General features: G+C 42.2%; 1 protein-coding gene across 5 annotated transcripts in view; it reads right to left on the minus strand.

The window, feature by feature from the left end:
- The window catches only part of LOC122817661 (calcium homeostasis endoplasmic reticulum protein-like), a gene marked incomplete in the record, with an annotated part of 1,194,300 nt that overhangs the window by 389,700 nt on the left and 783,319 nt on the right, over window positions 1-21,281 (minus strand). For 3 of the 5 annotated variants that reach the window (XM_044090727.1, XM_044090726.1, XM_044090724.1), the window contains 1 exon segment: window positions 9,926-10,090. In XM_044090727.1, coding sequence (XP_043946662.1) covers window positions 9,926-10,090 — 165 coding nt within the window. 5 annotated transcript variants of the gene reach the window in all.

Genomic DNA, 21,281 nt, shown 5'->3' on the forward strand with positions numbered 1-21,281 from the left:
GAACTGACATATTTTGAGCATAAACCACTGATAATTACAAAAACATTTCACTCTGTTACTACCAGAAAGCCAATAAGACTATATTGGGTGTTCAGAAACATACTGTAAAACACTGGGAATACTGTAAAACACTGGGAATCCTGTTTCTAGAGACTTGCTCACTTTACTATGAAGGAGAAATTCAAAGATCTTCGTAGCTGGCTTACCCTGGCTAATTTTGTAGGGGACATTTTTGCCATGTAGGAGGCATTACAGTGAGACATTTTGTAACAATACTGTCATGCTGCTTTTATGAATGTCACTACATTTTCACATTCAGCTTGTTTTTTGTAACTGTACACCAACACTGCTGGATAATGTTACATACAAGTACAGAAGCCCAGGGCTGTGGCTACTGTAAAGTGTGTTCTGTTCCACAGCCATACACCACAATTCAAATAATTCAGTAAAGGAAACCAAACACAAGCCCTACTCTGCTATTTCAAAGATGAGCAGTGATGGCTGAATGCAGCAGTTTTATAGTAAACACCATTGCTGCCTATGAACAGCAGGTATGTTCAGTGGACATGTATGCGAGCGCAGGCATTTGTGTGTGACACTGTCCAGGTGTCTGTGTCGGTATAGGGACATGCCTGTGACTGTTATCAGGTTGTGTGTACGTACCTGTACATATCTGTACAACAGCATTGAATGGGTTGGTGGGGGAGCACTTAATGAAGTTTAACTGCATTAAGAGTTCAATTTACAAATATGCAAATGAGTTGATAATCAGCAATTGTTCCATGCGACTCTTGCATATGCCAGAATTGCTAGTTAGTTGCATATTGCTACCAGACTGCAACAGCACAGTTGTTAGGAGCACTGTGCAGCTTATCTTTTTGAATACTCAGTGCGTCTTAAAACTGAAAAATGCGTAATGAATTGTGTCTGTAAATTTGAATAATTTATTAATGTCCAGATGTTTAAGTGGCATTCACAGCGAAGTCCAGTGGACAAAAATTCCTTTCTAAATCAAAAGCAAGATTTCTAAAGGTATTCTAGATTGCATTAAATAGGGTAACAACGGACAGCTATTCAACAGCAGTATGGTGACTGGAATGTGAAGGGATACACTAGACCACCATGGATCCACCAACATACAAATGACAGATGTTTTTGGTAGTTACAGACTTTGTCACCAAGGGAATAAAGAGGTCTGACGCAGGATGAGAGAGACAGGAGATGAGTTAACAGTCTTTGGCTTTAGACTTGATAAGACCATGGGCAGAGATCATTCATGTCAACAAGCTGGAGGGATACAATATGTTATGGTGCATTTTGGCATTAATAAATCATAAAAGATTGTAGCAAGCAGGCCTGCAGTTGCTTTCAGAGAGATTTGATTTATTTTTTGGTTTACTAATTTTTTTTTATTGGCTTTTGCTTACCAAGTTTGTCTGATTGGGTTCAGTCCAAAGTACTCTTTTCAGCAGAGGTCTGGGGAGAAAGTCCCAACAAGTTGCAAACATTTTTAGACAGACATTCAGTAATGTACATTAAAAGATCTTAAATAATATACATTAACAATTACACTTATATTTACTAATTATATTACATTCATTTAAAATAAAGGTAACTACTGCAGAATGAAAGATAGTTGCACATTAGTAGATGTTGAACACTGAGCCTTCGCAGGGGTGGGTTTCTAAAACAAATAATAGATCTGATTAGTGCTTAGAAAGTCAAAGAAATGGAGGTGAAGGAAGGAACTAGGTAGGGCAGAAAATGTTAACGTAGTTAATAGGTGGGGTATAAAGGAGATTCACATATAATTATACATAGGACTGGAAGTAGCATTATCCTAAGTGTTAGCTGTAACAGCAACTAGTACACTAAGGAAGGAGAAGATTAAGGTATATAATGAATACAAATAGCTCTGACCAATAAAGAAAGGCTCTATCTAGTAGCAGAATGGAAGGAAAATGAACACAGAAGCCAGCTCTTTAAAAGGGATGGGCACCATCTATGTCCAGATGGATCAGCTGTGTTCAGAGGTGGCTTAGAAATGTGCATTTCACAAACTAACTGTAAACTAATACGGAAGAGGGAGTGATGACAAAAAAGAAGAAACATGGGCACTCAGACTGAAGAAAGCAGGAAAAGGGGTACAGAACATAGCAAATTAAACAAAGGTGACTTGAAACCATGTCTGGGTTGAAGTACTATGCAGTGCAAGAATTCTGGGTACAAAGACTATGGGGTTGCAGGTAGGGATGCAGAAGGGGGGTATGACATTGAAGTGATTGAGAATAAGCTCTTCATGGCTTACAGAGAAGGGTGGGACAAAAGTGGACTAGTAATCTACCTAAAAGACATCAAAGGAAGAGGAGGAGGAACGACATCCCTTGAAAGGACAAATAAATAAGCAGGGTCAGGGCACTGGCAGTTAAGTTTGGCAAAGGAGTGCTTAACAATAGTATATATATATATATGTGTATATATATATGTGTATATATATATATATATATATATATATATATATATATATATATATGTGTATATATATATATATATATATATATATATATATATATATATATATATATATATATATATATATATATATATATATATATATATATATATATATATATATGTGTATATATATATATATATATATATATATATATATATATATATATATATGTATTTACATTTGTTTACTGGGAAACTCCGACCAGGCAGATACCAATTTTCAGCGGAGGCCCAGGGAGAAAAGCTCCACATACAGTCAAAAAAGACTATACATACATTACAGCAAATAGAGTTACATCATATAACAGAGATGATTATTATCTGGTTTCATTTTTAGAGAACAAGTTTATACAATGGTTACAAAATACTGACAGAAGCATAATAGCATGTTTACCAGTAGAAGCAGCATAGGACGCACAGAAGATGAGAAGTAGGAGGGCGCGGTGTGTTATTCTAGTACTAGTTTAGTGGGGTAAAGGTGGGTTGTAGTAGGAGGTAACAATTTTTAGTTTACAGTTAAAAGTTCTCTCATGAGTTACTAGAATTTAAAAACAACTGTGCAATGTATAGAGAGATGTGAGGTATTAGTAGTATAATACATTCTACGTTCCACCAAAAACATCAGAAACATCATGGTAGAACACAAAAGACTGGAGAAAAGAACAGAGGAGGAAGGAACAGTTATTTATTGTTCTACTTATTTCTTTCATAGAATACTGTGGTCTCTCTCTGTAGTTAGTTTCCCGCCCTTCCTCCCTGTTCTTGTTCTGGCATTAATCTTGGTGGCTTTAGAATTGCCTGCCCCTCCTGTAAATTTGTGTTTGAACACTCCTCTCTCCTCCTGGGTCTATCTCATTTGCTCACTCAACAAAGTACAGTGAGATCATATTTTGGCTACAGACACTCCGACCAGTCCCATCTGTTCAGCTGTTTCCCAGCTTTATCCGAGTCTAGTATCACTAGCTCATTCTACCCAATACAGAGAGAACATCTGAAAAGGGCAAGCCACTTAGGTCCTTATGCTTGAATTATCTTCTGTTTCTCCTTTCTCCCTTTCCACTTCACAAAAAAAAATTCTAAGCTTGTTTCCTGCCTTTCCGGTAAGCCCTAGGTAGCCTATCTACCACAAGAATGGTTTCTGGCTCAGAAATTGTAGTTTACTGTCCGTTTGGGCAGTTTTTCCATCTCTTTCAACTTTCTGGTTTAAAAGCCTGTGTTTGCGCTTGTTTCCCGCTTTACCTGTAACTAGTCTAGTCCAGATGCAGCTTTGCTGTTTCCAGGACTGTTTGTAAGCTTCTAAGCCCCCCAAGCCTTTCTGTGTTGGAGGGAAGCCTTCTAGCTTATCAGTGGGAGTGGTAAGCACTAGGTAGCCTGTCTACCACAAGAGGAGTGGTTTCTGGCCCAGAAACAGTAGTTCACTGGCCATTTGGGCAGTTTATTTTCCATCAATTTCAACTTTCTTGTGTAAAAGCCGGCGTTTGCACTTGTTTCCTGCCCTTCCTGTAACTAGTCTAGTCCAGATACAGATTTGCTGCATCCAGGACTGTTTGTAAGCTTCTGAGCGGTGCCAAAGTCTGCTCTTCAACTTTTCCTTTAGATCTGCTAGTTCTCTCCTCTACTGCACTTTTACTAGCTCATTAGTCTAGCACTTTACCAGACATCTTATATCAATTATTGTAGCACACAAAAGTGCTACCAGCACTAAACGTTCTACAAGAAAACAGCTCCAGTACTAGTTATTAATGGCCACCCCTCCAGGCATGTGTAAAGGTCAGTTCCCTGTGCTTTCTCCTATTAACTTGGTGAACTTGGGAATCCTGAGGCAATGTAGCAACTGCCTCATGTTCACAGACAACCCTTTCCTCCTACCTCACAACACTCAGACTTGTTAGAGATGCACTTGTATATCCAAATTGGAAGACGCGCATTCTCCAACCAAGACCAGAATAGCTGGTCAAGAGGAGGTGGTCAACACTTGCACCACACCACATGGAAAACACAACCCTCCAGAACACACACCAGCACTGCCTTCACATAAAAAGAAAAACACACCCACCTTCGTGGAGGATCTCAATAAAAATCTATACAAACAGGAGAGACCTCTAAGGCAGAAAAGCACTCGACCAGCACAACAAAACACTAATCACAAGACACACAACTCTCCTAAACATTGTGCCACTCAACCAAAGCCCCTAAGGCAAAACAGCATGTCCAACACGCTAGTCATAGGTGACTCTATAGTGAGGCACACTGATGTCCCACTCACTAGTGAATGAGGAGAAAGTAAATGTGGGTGTGAATGACCTGAGACGTACCTCCCAGGACTACATGAAGAGACATGGAAGAGCTCTCGGATTATGTAGCCCAGGCAGGTATGACCCAAGCCCTGAGCAGCATTCTACCATCACCCAGAATGATACCATAGTACAAGCAGAAAATGATTGATTTCAACAATTGGTAAAGTTTCTGGTGTCATTCTAAGGGGATCCATTATCTGTCTGCCTGGGATGACATGACTGACAGACCGTGATGATGCTTTGTCAGAGATGGCCTGCATCAGTTATTCCTGGGCTTCTGGATACTGGCCAAGGCTCTTGCCACCCCTATAGTGCCTTTTTAGGCGGTGTTCAAAAGACCAAATTACCACCGTAACAGCTACAAACAAATGCAATCTAAGCGTCATGCTGCTCAATGCTAGAAGTCAATTTCAAAATGCACTTGCTCAAAGCACTCCTTCAAATGGAGAACATCGACATTTGTGCTGTAACAGAGACCTGGTTCAAGGCAGCAGAAAGCACCCTTGCACTACCAGGCTATAACTCATTCCACACCTTTCGGCCCCAGAACTTGGACCAAAGCTCCAAAGGCAGTGGAGTTTCCATATTCATAAAGGATGCACACACCTCCAGACTGGTAGCCCAACATAATGCAGAGATACTTCAGGTGCAGCTAACACTGGGTAAGACAGCGATTCAGGTCATAGCCTGCTATAGGTCCCAACTATGTCCCAAAACTCACACTGCACGTTCCTAAGCACCCTGTAGAATATTTGGGTCCAAACTAACACTCTCATACTGGGTGACTTCAACTACCCCTCCATTAACTGGGAAAACTACTCATGTACCAATATACTTGCCCAACGTTTCCTGGAATTCCTTAATTCCAATGTCCTGGACCAGCTCGTTCTTACCCCACTAGAGGTAGCAACATCCTTGACCTGGTCATTACTAGCATGGGCGACAGTTGCTCTACACCATTAGTCAAACTCCTCCCTAGTTAGATCCGACCACAAACTAATCACCTTGGAAATCCACCCCCCCCCCCCCTCAAAGGTAGCCACCATGAAAAATTTCTCCAAAGCTAACTTAGGGCTCCTAAAAACAGAGGTGGCTAACTTCACGGCACCCATGCAAATGGAGAATAGTTGCAAGACTGCCGAATCATACACCAATGCACTGTACGAACACATACACAAATGCATGGATCTCGCCATACCCAATAGAACCAAGATTCTCTCCTCCAAAAATAGGAAGCCAATCTGGTAGTACTCTGCCATAAACAAACTCTACAACACAAGGAGGAAACTGATGCGAAATAAGGTGAAGTCCCAAGACTGGAAAAACTCCTTTATCAGCCTCAACAAAAAGTTGAGATCCCCTCATCAAATCCTCTAAAGCTAGCTATGAAAACAGAATTATGGCAGATAGTAAAGACAACCACAAGGCCTTCTATAGTTATGTAAAGTATCTCCATGGCAATTCCCAGATTTGCTTTGAGCTACTGCACAATGGTACCTCCTATACCAAGCCAACAGATATTGCCAATATACAGGCAGACAGATTCAGTGCCAACTTTATCCCTCTCTCCCCTCCCAAAGGACCTATCACATTAACAGTAGATTGCCAAGCACCCAGCATTACTGCTGCACAGGTTAAAACAGCACTGTCCAAGGCTAAGAATACAGCTCTTATGGGACCTGACAATATCCCTGGCTGTGTGCTACATGAACTACAGAGTGAACCGGCACCTCACCTGTGTGCCCTGTTCAATCACAGCCTGACTTCAGGCTTTGTCCCTATAGAATGGCACACTACTACAGACATCCCTCTCCACAAAGGAGGAGCGACTACAGACCCTGGGAACTATCGCCCCATTAACCGAACAAGTCTGATATGCAAAGCTATGGAATGCATCATCATGGACCTAATAAAAAAGATATAGGGAATCTCCAAACTCTGGATCCCACACAGTTTGGTTTTGTGAAAGGTAAATCATGCCTGCTCAACTTGGTTGACTTCTTTGAGTCAGTCACCAGAGCTGAGGATAAAGGCAAGGTGTGGTTCACGTAGCCTACCTTGATATGGCCAAGGCCTTTGATACCATTCCCCACTCAGGAATCATAGAAAAATTCAGTAAGCTAGGCATCAACCCCTATATCACTAGGTGGGTTGCAAACTGGCTCACAGATAGAACCCACAGTGTGAAAGTAGCTGACTCCAAGACAGACTACCGAGCAGTCATGAGTGGAGTCCCACAGGGTTCAGTCCTGGGTCCTCTCCTGTTTGGTATCAACTCCTCTGAAGTCCAGGCTAACATGAAGAGAACCTGGCTGACACAGTTTGCAGACGATTGCAAGTTGGGAGCTATTATTGACTCACCAAGTGATGTTGACATCTTACAGAAAGGCCTGAGACCAACATTTGGTGTCAGAACCATGGCCTTAAGCTCAATGCCAAAAATGTGTCATTCCCTTTGGGAAAAACCCGATTCCCATGAATTACCACATCAATGGTAGTCCACTGAACACAGAAGGCGTTATAAGAGATCTGGGAACACAGGTTGACAGCAACCTCTCTTTCAACCACCACATTGCCACTGTGGTCAGAAAGTCCTTCTGTGTGGCACATCTCATTACTAAGGGTTTTGCATCCAGGAAGAAAGAGGTCATTGTCTCCCTCTACTCTTCTCTCATTAGGCCAATCATCGAGTACAACGCCCTATTTGGCATGTACCTCACTAGACACCTGCAACAACTGGAGAGGTTGCAAAAGATGTGAATCCCTTCAAAATTAGGTGGGCTATATAAAATGCTTTTCTAACCACTTTGGCCACGTGGTTGTCAAATGAGAGATTGCTATCAACTTGGGTCCCCAGGTCCCTAATTACTTCTTCTGTACTTAATGGATTACCACCTATGTGGTAATTTGTGGGCACTTTGTTTTTGCCAAAGGGGATGACTATACACTTTTGGCTTAGCTTGAGGCCATGGCTCTGGCACCAGTTGTCTGTTTCTATGAGGCCCTTTTGGAGGATGCTTGTGTCGGCTGGAGAGTCGATTATGGCACCCAGTTTGCATTCATCTGCGAACTTGATCAGCCACAGTCCTTCCGTGTTGGCCTGTACCTCCGAGAAATATATACCGAATAAGAGAGGTCCCAGGACTGAGCCTTGTGGGACGCCACTTGTAACTGGTTTGGAGTCTGACATGGCTCCAGCAATTCTAACCATGTGGGTTCTGTCCTTGAGCCAGTTTGCAACCCATCTAGTGACATAGGGGTTTATGTTTAAGCTGGTGAGCTTATCTATAATGCCCGAGTGGGGTATTGTATCGAAGGCTTTTGCGAGGTCCAGGTAGGCTGTGTGGACCACCTTCCCCTCGTCAATGGCCTTGGTGATTGTTTCAAAGAAATCAACCAGGTTTAAGAGGCAGGATCTGCCCTTAAAGCTGAACTGGGTAGGATCCAGTGTCTGTAGGTCCCCAATATCTTTATTTATGAGGTCCATGATGATCCTTTCCATAGCTTTGCAGACCAAGCTAGTCAGGCTTATGGGGCGATAGTTTCCAGGATCCGTTGAGGCACCACCTTTGTGGAGAGGGACCACTGTTGCTGTACGCCACTCTTTGGGTATATATCCTGTAGTAAGGCTGAGATTGAACAGTAGTTTTATGTTTGGGTTTAGCTCTTCTTGGAGCTCATGTAGGATGCAGCCCGGGACACCGTCTGGTCCCATTGATGCTGTGTTTTTTGCTTTGGAGAGGGAGGCTCTTACCTGAGCATCTGAGATGTCAGGGGGGCAGCACTCTGCTGGGATAGATATTTGACCTTTTGGTGGGGTGGGGGGGGGGAGAGAAGTTTGCGCTGAACCTGTCAGCTAGGATGTTGGCAATGTCTGTGGGTTCGGTGTATTTTTTGTCATTTTGGACTAATTCTGAGCATATCTGGGAATGCCCACCCAGGTTCCTAACATAACTAAAGACAGCCTTGTGATTATCCTTAGTGTCCTGTGCAATTTTTCTCTCGAAGCTGGCCTTAGACGATTTTATGAGTGCCTGTAGTTTTTGCTAATACTGATCAGAAATGCCTTCCCTTTTTGGGATTTTGCTCCATCATGTAGTAGTTTCCTCCTTCTATTGTATAGTTTGTTTATGGCTGGGGTCCACCAGACAGGACATCTGCCTTTGGAGGATTGGGTCTCTCTCTCAAATATCAGGCAGACTCATTTACACAGGACTCCCAATGTCTGCAGTTGCCTTTCTGATGGAATCACTGACATTTCCTTACAATGCCTCTCCCTTCCTATTGAACATACTCTGGGTCGTTGTTTTTCAACTGCCCTCACATGTTATGATTTCTGAAGTCCTTCAGAGACATATGACTGTTGTGTTTCCTGCTGAAGTAAGGAGGTATCAACTCTGCACTTCAGAAGAAATTTTGCGGTGTTCTCTTGTAATGTTATTTGCATCAAACACCTCCACAGACATTCATTTCAATTTGAATCCGATACTGTCATGTTTGCTCATTAATATTTGTCACCTCCACAGGGTGCCTTCCTTCTGTACTTCATCTCTGCCTTTTGATATGCACACGCTTACTCTAAGGCATCTTTCTTGTGTGCCTTGATAATAGTACATATTTGAAAAATGAGTGATGGCCAGTACACTGAATGTAATCATGTGTTATCATTCTACCCAACAGATTCATTTTATTTATTTAAGCTTTTTAAACAGTGCCTGTTTTCAACTTTATCCAGAGTGATTCACAACAGATTGAATATACCGTGTATATCTCAAAATAAAAATATAGACCCATTTGTTGAAAAAGCATATTTGTACAGTGGATATAAAAAGTTTATACACCCCTGTTAAAATGCCAGGTTTTTGTGATATAAAAAAAATGAGAATAAATCATTTAAAAACTTTTCCCCCCTTTAATGTGACCTATAACCTGTACAATTCAATTGAAAAACAAACAAATGTGATAAAGGAAAAAACAAAAAATAACAAACGTACGATAAGCTGGTTGCATAAGTGTGCACTCCCTTACACTAATACTTTGTTGAAGCACCTTTTGATATAATTACAGCATCTGAACACAGCAAAATTTCCAAATGAAGTATTCTGTTTAATTACCTGGATCGTGAACGTGAATAGGTTCTGGATCGAGAACGAGAACGGGAGCGGGATCTAGATCGAGACCTGGAATATGATCGAGATGATCTTGAGGAACGTGAGCGGGAACGAGAAGATGAACGTCCTCTGCTTCCAGCTGGGCTGGGAGACCTGGAATGACCACTGCTAAATAAAATGAAAAGAAGTTATTTAACAAACATTTACATAATTTTATTATTCAGCCAAATAATAGAAACCTATCCTTGTATACAGCATGCACGAAAAATCCAGTAAATCATACAAATGCTTACCTACTTTGGTAATATTAGCTCAAATTCTCTAATATTAGCTTTAGTTATGCCCTTCTTCAGCTGATATTAAGGCAATCATTCCAGAAACCGCATTCTCTCTAGTCTAACTTTACTGGAACCATAAAGACTGAATGAAAGATACCTGCTCACCAAAATGATAGAGCTGGACGAGAAGGCCCATCCTCATTAACCAGCAGGGCTTAAAGATGAAACCATAAGTTTTCAAGTTAGCGCAGCACCTGAAACTTTTCGAAGCTACAGCTCCTTCCTTTTCATACATAGGTTCATAGGTTAGTACTAGGCTATTGACCCTAGGGCCTATACAAGCCTAGCCATAGCAATTCCCTGGATATTTCTTTCCACAATATTTACTTCCCTGGACTCACCCTGACTGACATGATCCCCGGGGTGAATTTCCTATCTCCAACTCAATAGTCAAGGTTCCTTTTGAAGAGGGCCAAGGTGGCGCTCTGCTCGACATGTATGGGCAAGTCTATTCCAGAGGATGGGGAGTCTCTGGGTCAGGAACCTATCCCACCAGCATGTTTTGCTCATTGTGATGACAAGGTTTAGATTTCTGGAGCGTGTGGCTCTGAGGGATTGGGATTTCTTTAAGTGGAGCATGTCCAACAGCTCAAGGTTTGACATGGCCTTGTATGTTAAGCAGATCGCCTCTGAGTAGACAATATGCCACTGAGTATAGCTGGAGTTTTTTTTATTCTGTCAGCATAGGGCATCTGTATTAGGCCTTTGATTCTTTTAGTGAGATATTTCTGTGGTCTTTTCAGCTGTTGCAGATGTCTTGTGAGGTACATACCAAATGGGGCGTTGTACTCTATAATGGGTCTAATGAAGGATGAGTACTGTGGGACAATGACCTCCTTTTTTCTGGATGAAAAGCCCTTAGTGATGAGGTGTGCCACACAGGATTCTCTGACTGTACTGGCGATGTGGTTATCGAAGGTGAGACCACTATCCACCTGTGTCCATAAGTCTGTCATCACACTTTCGGTGTTTAGTGTACTGCCACCTATGTGGTAATTCATGGCTATATGTTTTTTCCCAAAGGAGATAACTATACATTTCTTGGGATTAAGCTTGAGTCCATGGCTCTGGCACCAAGCATCTGTTTCTGTAAGGCCCTTTTCTAGAATATCCACATCATTTGGGGATTCAATAATGGCTCCCAGTTTGCAGTCATCTGCAAACGTTGTTAGCCAGAGTCCCTCAGTGTTGGCCTGTACTTCAGAGAAGTAAATGCCAAACAAGAGCAGTCCCAGGACTGAACCCTGAGATACTCCACTTGTCAGGAGCTGGATATGGATTTAACTAAATGCCTTCTGTTACAGCTTCCACTCCACATCTCGAGTATGTCATAGCAATAAATTCACACAACACTCGCAAATTCAAAAAAAAAAACATAGCTATCTGACACTGCTGAAAGAAGAGACATGTTAACATGGGTGGACATTATCTTCCACCTCTATTATCAATTTCAGTACATAACTTTTGCATGTGGAATAATGTCATTTATCAGCAGGACAGATTCGAGGTTGTCCTCCTGGATGGCCCTTATGGAAATATTTTAGATACTGGTTCTGAAGGAAGACAGAGAGAGTACAGTTGTATACCTACCATAAATGTAGATGTTCGAGCGTAATTCACTGTTGCAGTCATAACACTTGGCTTATCCTGCTGGCAGGCTACCCGCAGTCGGCCTAAATTCCAAAGTCCTGGTCCGGCATCCGTTGCTGTCGCCTCTTCCCTGACGTCAGTGCGCCAGGGGGTATACAAGATGCGGCAGAAGCCAATTTCTTCAGTTTGTCTTGCCCCAGATGTCAGGTGCCCCCAAAAGGGTGGGCTAAAAACATTGCTTATAAAAAGCATACACTAAAATAAACAATACCTTCATCTACAACAAATACACCACATAGGTTGTATAGAATAGAGAAGTACAGATAAGTCCCAGCAAAGAAAGAGGGATGGTGGGTGGGTAACCTGGACTGCAACAGTGGATACACTCGGACATCTAAATTTATGGTAGGTACACAACTGTACTATGTTCTTCGTGTTTCACTGTTGCAGTCATTACACTTGGGTTGAATCCCAAAGCCGAGGTTGGGCGGCTGGGTCTAAATAGAATTAGGAGTGGCTATGAGGCCCTGCAGAACTGCAGTGGCAAAGCCTGCTCTGGATTTAGAGTAAAGAGGTAAGTGGTAGTGCTTGGTAAAAGTGTGCACTGAACTCTAAGTTGCAGCCTCCAAAATTTCCTTGGTTGGTACTCCTCTGAGAAAGGCTGCTGATGTGGCTGCTGCCCTGGTCGAATCTGGCCTAATGCCCTTAGGCACTGATTTGCCATGCTGTGTATAGCAGAAATGAATGCAGTGTCCTATCCATTTTAAAATAGTCTGCTTTGAGATAGCCTTTCCTTGTGATCCTGCAGCATATGCCACTAAAAGTTGCTCAGTCTTCCTGAAAGCTTTAGTTTTGCCCAAGTAGAAGTGTAACTGCCTGTGTATGTCCAAAGAATGCAGAAGTTTCTCCCCTTTATTCCGGGGATTTGGATAAAAAGTAGGCAAATGAATGGTTTGGTTAAGAGCCACACTGGATACTACCTTTGGCATAAATGTTGGGTTTGTCCTTAGAGAAACCCTGTCCAGATGGAAAATGATAAAAGGTTCCACTGCCATTAATGCCTGTAACTCTGAGACTCTTCTTGCTGAAGTTATTGCTAGGAGCAGAGCTGTTTTCCATGATAAGAATTTAATCTCAGCTGTACTGACTGGCTCAAAAGGAGGCAGTGTGAGCTTTTCCAAGACAAAATTGAGGTCCCATGTAGGTATCGGTGCTCTCCTTGGGGGTCTTATGTTTTTGGCCCCTCTGAGGTACTGCCTTAGCAGTGGATGTGAAAAAATAGGTGGTTCTGTATTGCAATGAGCTGAAATGGCATAGGCATGGATCTTAATTGATGAGAAGGATAGGCCTTTGTCCAGCATCTCAGTTAAGTATTGTAAAATCTGAGGTATATTTGGAACAAGTGGTTCAATTCCTTGTGCCTGATTCCAAGCACAGAATCTCTTCCATTTTTCTGCATAAGATTTTCTGGTGCTGGGCCTCCTGGCTTCCAAAATAACATCCATAACTGCTTTAGAGAGAGGTGTGTTCTGAGTGGTTATATTATTCGCAATGCAGCCAGATTTAAGGTTCTGAGTTGACTGTGCAGGATCTGATTGTTTTGTTGGGTGAGAAGATGAGGAATTTGAGGTAAAGTCCAGGCTGGGCCTAGAGACAAGCTCTTTAGGATTGGGTACCAGTGCTGCCGTGGCCAGTCTGGGGCAATCAGAATCATTCTTGGCTTCCCATCTGACCTTTAGGAGTACCTTGGGGAGGAGAGGCAGTAGAGGAAAGGTATAAACTGTCAGGGCTTTCCAGCTGAATGATAGAGCATCCACCTTCCATACTTGTGTGTGATAAGTCCTTGTGTAGAATCTCTGTAGTTGGCAGTTGTGAGGAGAGGCAAATAGATCTATGTCTCGGCATCCCCATTTCCTTGTTATGCTGAAGACTTCTGGATCCAGTTTCCACTCGTGAGGGTCCATGAGGTTTCTGCTTAGTTCATCTGCCAGAGTATTTGTCTTTCCTGGCAGGAACTGTGCTTGCTGATGCACTTGATAGGTCAAAGCTGTGTTCCACAAAGTCATGGCTTGCCTGCAGAGTGGGCAGGAATGTGTGCTCCCTTGCTTGTTTATGTACCACATGACTGTAATATTGTCCGTCTTTAGCAATAGTTGTCCTGGATGGCGTAGATCCTTGAAGGCTGCCAGGGCATTTTGTACAGCTAGCATCTCTTTTTGATTGATATGAAGATGCATTTGGCTTGTGGGCCATGTGCCCTGAATACATTTTCCCACCATGTGTGCCCCCCAGGCAAAATCCAATGCATCTGTTTTTAGTGTCTGCCTGGCTGTGGGTAAATAGAATGGCTGTCCCTTGTTGTGCTGACAGGCCAGTGCCCACCATCGAAACTCCTGTTGCAGGCAGGGAATGAGAGTAATTATTGTTTCCAGGCTGTGACAACGCTGAGTCCAAACACTTTTCAGGTACCATTGTAGTTTCCTCATATGCAGTCTTGCATATGGAATTAGCAAAATGTAGGATGCCATGAAGCCCAAAGCCTGTAGAATTTTTCTTGCAGGTAACTGGGTTTTTGTTGCCATCATTTGGAAGTAAAGAGTCAGTTGCCTTTGTTTGTCTGGCGTGAGATAAGCCATCTGGGCAGTTGTATTTAAGCTTGCACCCAGGAATATTATCTCTTGAGAGGGCACTTTTCGTTTACTGTGTACCCTAGGCAAATTAGTAAACTTTTTACAAACGCCAGATGCTTTAGTAGAATGTCCTTGCTCTCTGCTTGAATAAGGCAGTCATCCAAGTAGGGATATATTTGAATTCCTCTTTGTCTGCAAAATGCAATTACTGGTGCCAGGCATTTTGTGAAGAACCTGGTAGTGCATTGAGCCAACTATGAATCTGAGGTATCTTCTGCAAGATTGTCTGATTGGGACAAGCAGGTATGCCTCTTTGAGGTCCAAAGTTACGAGCCAAGCCTTCTTTCCCAGCATGGGCAGAAGTTGCTGCAGTGTCAACATTTTGAATTTTGGAACGTCCAGAAAAGTATCTAGAGTAGACAGGTCCAGTATTGGTCTCCAGGCTTTGTCCTTTCTAGGTACCAATAAAAAGTTGAGTAAAATCATTGCCCCTGCTCTTGCTGTGGTACTCTTTGAATAGCCCTCATGTCCATGAGAGATGAAATTTGTTTTTGTGCCTCTGCCCATTGATTGTGTGGCAGGTCTGGCATACCTTTTGCCCTTGGGAGGGTGTGAAAGTGGTACCTGTAGCCCTGAGAAACAATATTCAGTACCCATTTGTCCTGAGTGATCATGTGCCAATTTTGTGAGAAAAGTGCTAGTTTTCCCCCTAAGGGTGCTGCCAAAAGGTAAGTGCTTGGCATTGGTAGTGGGAAGTCATTGGGGTGGTTTCCTATATGGTTGTGATTTGTCTTCTCCGCCTTTGGAGGCTGAAGCACCCCATTGTTTAGGCCTGTATGAGCCTTGGGGCTGAGATCTGCCTCTAGGGCGCCTGTATCTGCCTCTTTGTGGCCTGTCTGACATTGGAAAGGACCAATTCTTAGAAGGCCAGTTCCTGCTAAATCTGGCTGGCTGAACCTGTAAGAAATCCTTTACTGTCTGCATTGATTTAGCTTTATCCTCCATTTTCTTTAACACTTCTTCTACCTTAACACCAAACAAAGTATCATGCTGTAATGGAGCATCCAATAATTTTTCTTTAACATGATCAGGCAGACTCTGTTCTTTTAACCAAGCATGCCTTCGAATGACAGAGCCTGTAACTGCGGCCCTGCAAGAAGCCTCTAGTGAATCAAAACCACATTGCAAAGTATGCTTTCCCACTTGTTCAGCTGCATGCAATAATCCTGCATTTCCTTCTTTTCAGAACACTCAGAGTTTGTCAGCATTTTCTGTTTTAGCAGAGACATTAAGTATTGCTGATATTTAAGCATGTGAAACTGGCAGTTTAAAGCCCTTACAGCTAAAGCAGCAGAGGTGTAAACTTTTTCCCCCATCTGTCCAGTGCTCTAGAATCCCTATCAGAGGGAACAGGGTTTTTTTTTGCCGTGGAAGCCTTGACCCCTTTGGGACCCTGAGATATAGTTTCTGGGTCAGCAGCAGGGTTTTTATAAAGAAATTTATGTGAATCTGGAACCCTCTAGTACCTATCTGGCTTAACTGGTGCAGGGGGTAAAGAATCAGGAGACATACTGGACTCATCTACAATGTCTAGCACAGGAGGAATAGCAAGAGGTCTGTGTTGAGGCAATAAAAGAAAATCTCTGAGCCTTTTCTTGGATTCTGAATAATCTTGGCTCTCCCAGTGGAAATGCTCCCTCATGGTGTGCAGGGTTTCCCCAAAAGAATAGTCCTCAGGAGGAGAGGCTGAAGGGATAGATTCTTCAGCATCAGAATCCTCACAGGGAGGAAGAGAATATCCCTGTTCTGAATAGGAATCAGATGAAATAGAAACCTGGTTAGAGGAATCATAGTCAGTGTCTTGCCTAGGCCTTTTATCAGGAGGGGGATGGGAACCCCTGATCAAAGTAATTAGGTCCTCGGCCATTTTAAGCATCTGTTTCTTAGGCATGGATGACTGTCCAGGAGAATGCTGTACTTGTTTCTTTGTCTTTAAAGGTGTTTTAGACTTTGCCTTGGTTGCTGAAGTTGTCTTGATAGAAAGTTGTGTAGGTCTGAAACCGCCCTCAGAAGCAGATGCCTGCTCAGCGGTTCCGGACCCATCTGAGGGAATAGTTTCTGTAGGCCCAATACCTTGAGTTTCCAAAAGCCTAGCTGTCTCTATGTGGGAGTCGGAGTCGGCCTTTGGCTCTGAGGTAGCGGGTGTCAGGGGCTGCAAAAGCACCTCATAGACAACCGGCGACTGGCCCAGAAGAGGCTTAATCAGTTTTGGACCTCGGATGCCTGTCCTTTTCTCTTTCCTTGCGCTTTTTATGAACTCCTGTTGGCTGTTTCAATGGCATTATATAGTTAAACCTTTGGCCAAAGTAATGGAAAGCAAAATCGAACCGACGCTTAATAGTGCGTTGGTTAAATCTAGCACAAAACCGACAACTAGCAATGTCGAGGTCAGGGCCTAGGCAAGGAATACAGTAAGAATGAAAATCCTTATGCGGTATTTGCTTCCCACAAGAAATACAATTGTTAACTTTTAACCATTCACGTAATGACAACAAAAATATGAAACACTCGGTAGTACGGGTCAATAAAGGCTGTCTTCCATGTAATATTGCTGTATTCACCACAACCAGAAACTCCAAAATTCAACCATATCCTCTTTATTGTTGCATCGACAGAGACAGATTTAGCGCTTTCATCTCCAAAAAAACGGAGACCTCATCAGAATCAGTTAAACAACGTACCCACCCTATCTTATATACTCAACCCAATCAAGTTAATTAATTCTAACAATAAAGTGGCTAGCCAATAAAACAATAATGACATCAACTATAATGATAAATAATAAAAATAAAAATAAAAATATTAAACTATAGATAATACGTACAAAATGAAACTCGAAGGACATTTCATATTCATGAATACTTGATATAAATATATGTGGATGTATACATACACGTCAATAAAAATAATACATCTATAAATATATGTTTTATAAATATTGTACGTCTGTTAATGATGTATTGAATAAATATTTAAAACCATGTAGATCCTAAAAAATGTATATAATTGAATTAAAATATTATGTTTTTTGGAAAGGTAAATAATCAATGAAATCAATGAATATTGTTCATATTATTCTTACATATGCTTCTTAGGGTCATTGGCTAATAATTTTAGGGCTGGTGATATGGATATGTGGTCATTTAAGCCCTTACCACTACAGGCAAGTTTCATTTTGTACGTATTATCTATAGTTTAATATTTTTATTATTTATCATTATAGTTGATGTCATTATTGTTTTATTGGCTAGCCACTTTATTGTTAGAATTAATTAATTAACTTGATTGGGTTGAGTATATAAGATAGGGTGGGTGTGTTGTTTAACTGATTCTGATGAGGTCTCCATTTTTTTGGAGATGAAAGTGCTAAAACTGTCTTTGTCGATGCAACAATAAAGAGGATATGGTTGAATTTTGGAGTTTCTGGTTGTGGTGAATACAGCAATATTACATGGAAGACAGCCTTTATTGACCCGTACTACCGAGTGTTTCAATTGTTAACTTTTACTGACCGGTCTGGAGCAAGAAAGTTTCCCCAACAGGGTACTTTAGCTTTGTTGAAGACTTCAGATATGAAATTCAATTTCGAAAAACTCGAGTCGGCCGACCGGCACTTGCGAACTGCTTTTGCTTCGGGCACCGCGCGGCAAGAAAGACTGAAGAAAATGGCGTTGGCTGCATCTTGTATACCCCTGGCGCACTAACGTCAGGGAAGAGACGACAGCAACTGATGCCGGACCAGGACTTTGGAATTCAGGCTGACTGTGGGTAGCCTGCCAACAGGATAACCCAAGTGTAATGACTGCAACAATGAAACATGATGAACATCTAGGAACCGCATCTGACTTATGTCTTGTGAAAGTATTTAGAGAAACTCCTGAAACATTTGTGAAAGCATCGTTCAAGGATGCATTTCTACAGAAAACCTGAGAAGCAGCGACTGTTATTCCTGAATGTGTAGCAGCAACGTTTTACTGTGTTTGCGGCAAAATATGATGCAATGCAGTTACCACCTGGTCTAACTGACCTTGGGCATTTTGAAGCCTAACTGTATGGAAAAGAAAGAAAACTGACCATCCTACCTTACAAATTTAGTCCTGCCAACACAAAATCTAAGTGACTACACACATCTGCACAGTCGAACAGGAATTTATCTCTGCTATAAGACTTCAGGAAAATATAAAAACGCTGACAAATTAATGGACTGATTCAACTGTTTCTATGGCTATCTTCAGAACAAAGGAAAAGTGTCTTTGCAAGACACTACCTTTGTAAAAAAAACAAAGTAGGTGGGTTTCACACACAAAGCCACCAGCTCAGTGCTACTAAGAAAAATAAAATCCAGGACGAGAACTCTAAATCCACTTTAGAAGTACATTCAAAAAGGATTTAGATTTAACTTTAAACGAAGTACAAACATGAAGGAACAGGATCTTTGAATGATGGCCTAATCCGGAATAAAGAAATATCTTACAAAGCTTAAAGAAGCAAAGTCCTCTGCAAATATTTGGCGAAAGTTAGAAATGTCACCAAGATGAAGACCTGGGACAGGAAATCTGAACTGACAGGGGAGCTGAATACGTATCTAACCTTTTAGAAGTTGCCCAAATACAAAAAAGTGTGTCCACTTGCTTTTCTTTTCTGGTGATGACTCTTGGAGCAGAAGTGGGGATATGATGACCATAGGATGTTAAGAAGCATGCCTGGTCATTACTAGAAGAAAAGTAACTATGTACTTAAAAGGACAGAAAATCTGGGTGTGTCAACAGGGTCCTGAAGGGCCCCAGAAGCACAGGCGTCTGTGGAAAGTGTAAACAAAGCAAAAGGAATCACACTTGCTGAGGCCAGAATGGGGCTATAAGAATGAATCTGGACTTATTCTGTCTGATTTCCTGAACAATCTCAACAAGAAATGGAGAAGACAGTGGAATCCTGGAGTTATTTCTGAATGACTGCATGCATGAGACATTGTGCCGATGAGAGATCAGTGAATAGAAGTTCCTGTAGCTGGCAACAGAGATGCAAAGAGGTTACAGTAAGGCATTCTCCAGCAATGGAAGAGATTTTGTGCTACTGGCAAACTCACAGACCACTTGTGTGATATCAGTAAGCAATGACAGAGATAGTACGAGAAAACTGTCCTCCCCAGGAATAGGACTAGCTAAAAGAAAGTAATAGGTTAACCATTCCACACCCTCACTATTTCTGGACATAGGTGGAGGGTTGGGGGAGGGGCAGGAGGATGAATTCCTCCCTGCCCTGTTTATGCACCATTCCATTGTTGTGTTTTCACTGTGGGTGGCAAATGCAGCATGGAGAAGGGAGTTCCAGAAGGCCTAAAGATTGAAGACTACTCTCAGCTTCAGAATATCGATGTGTACTGGCCTCTGACTATAACCATGTGCCTTAAACTGTCTGGCCTCGACAATGTCCTCCCACCCTAGGGCAGAGGCATCTATGGGGGCAGACAACTACAGGAGTGGGGAAGTGAAAACACTCAACCACAGAAGTTCACACTGGAACCACAGTTACAAAAGCCTGCTTTGGTCACCTTGGAGATTTGGACTTGAAAAGAATCTGCCAAATGACATCACTGTTTTTAAAACAATGACAAACCCTTAAGCAAACTCTGGTATGAGGGACTATGTGTATTGTTGATGTCATGAGACCTACTGGTCTTGAAACAAAGTGCTGCTGTGAATGTCTGGGACTATATCAAAATGAGACATTACAGATCATAAGGAAAGAATCGCATCTAGAGGAGAATGTGCTTTGCAGGACTGTGTCATATTGATTGTATTGCCTCGGGCCAATCTGTGATGGCTCCATCTAGGATTCTGTAGTGCTCACAGTAATTCTGAAGGACTAAATCAGCTGAACAGGAGACGCCTGTGCTGCTTTACCTCGGCAGGAGTCAGTGTGGCCAACATGCACAGCTGTTTATCTAAGGAAACTCCTTGATGCCATGCATGTTTTGGGTCACTGCAACTGTGGACATGTATCTGGTAAACACCCTGGGGAAGGAGACAAAACTGAATGGAAAAAGTTCAGAATTAACTGGTTCTTACTTAGAAACACAGAAACTGTGGGGACTCCTTGGTAACCTCTATGTAATGCAAGGATGAGCACTCTTGGATGAGCACTCTTGGAGATCTAGACATTATACCCACTAACCTTCTAACAGACAATGAAGGGGTGACTGGACTGTGACCATTCAAAAATTTTCATTGGAAATTAATTTGAGACCAATTATATCCTGTATGGCTCTGGAGTCACCTTTTTCTCTGGAACTTGGAGTAAAACCTGGATCCTCTATGGTCTGGGGAGACCTCTTGGATGACTCTCTTTTTTTAACAGGTCTTGTGACTCCCCTTCTTGCTGTGCTCTTTTGATGGGGTGGCATGCCCAGTAATGAGGGTGGGGGATAGACAGGAAAGGACTTGTGCAACTTCTGGATGGTGCTATCCAAACCCACTAGTCCTGCATGACAACCAGCCACGTGGAAATGTGGAGAGACAGCTGACCCTCAGCTGGCAGAATGGGACCATTTGGGCAAGTCCTCAATGATCAGACTGCTGTCCCCCAGTCAGACAACACTGACATTCCTGGTTCTGCTGATTATTTTATCTTTTGTATTGGTATCCAAATTGCAAAGTTGCCATAGCTCAAATCGGTTGCTGTCAGAATCAGATGTCCTTATTTTGCTAGCCACATCAGTACCAAAAAGGCATGGATCCCTTC

The sequence above is a fragment of the Protopterus annectens genome, chromosome 13.part0 (assembly GCF_019279795.1).
Source record: "Protopterus annectens isolate FY-2018-M chromosome 13.part0, PAN1.0, whole genome shotgun sequence".
Taxonomy (NCBI): Eukaryota; Metazoa; Chordata; order Ceratodontiformes; family Protopteridae; genus Protopterus; species Protopterus annectens.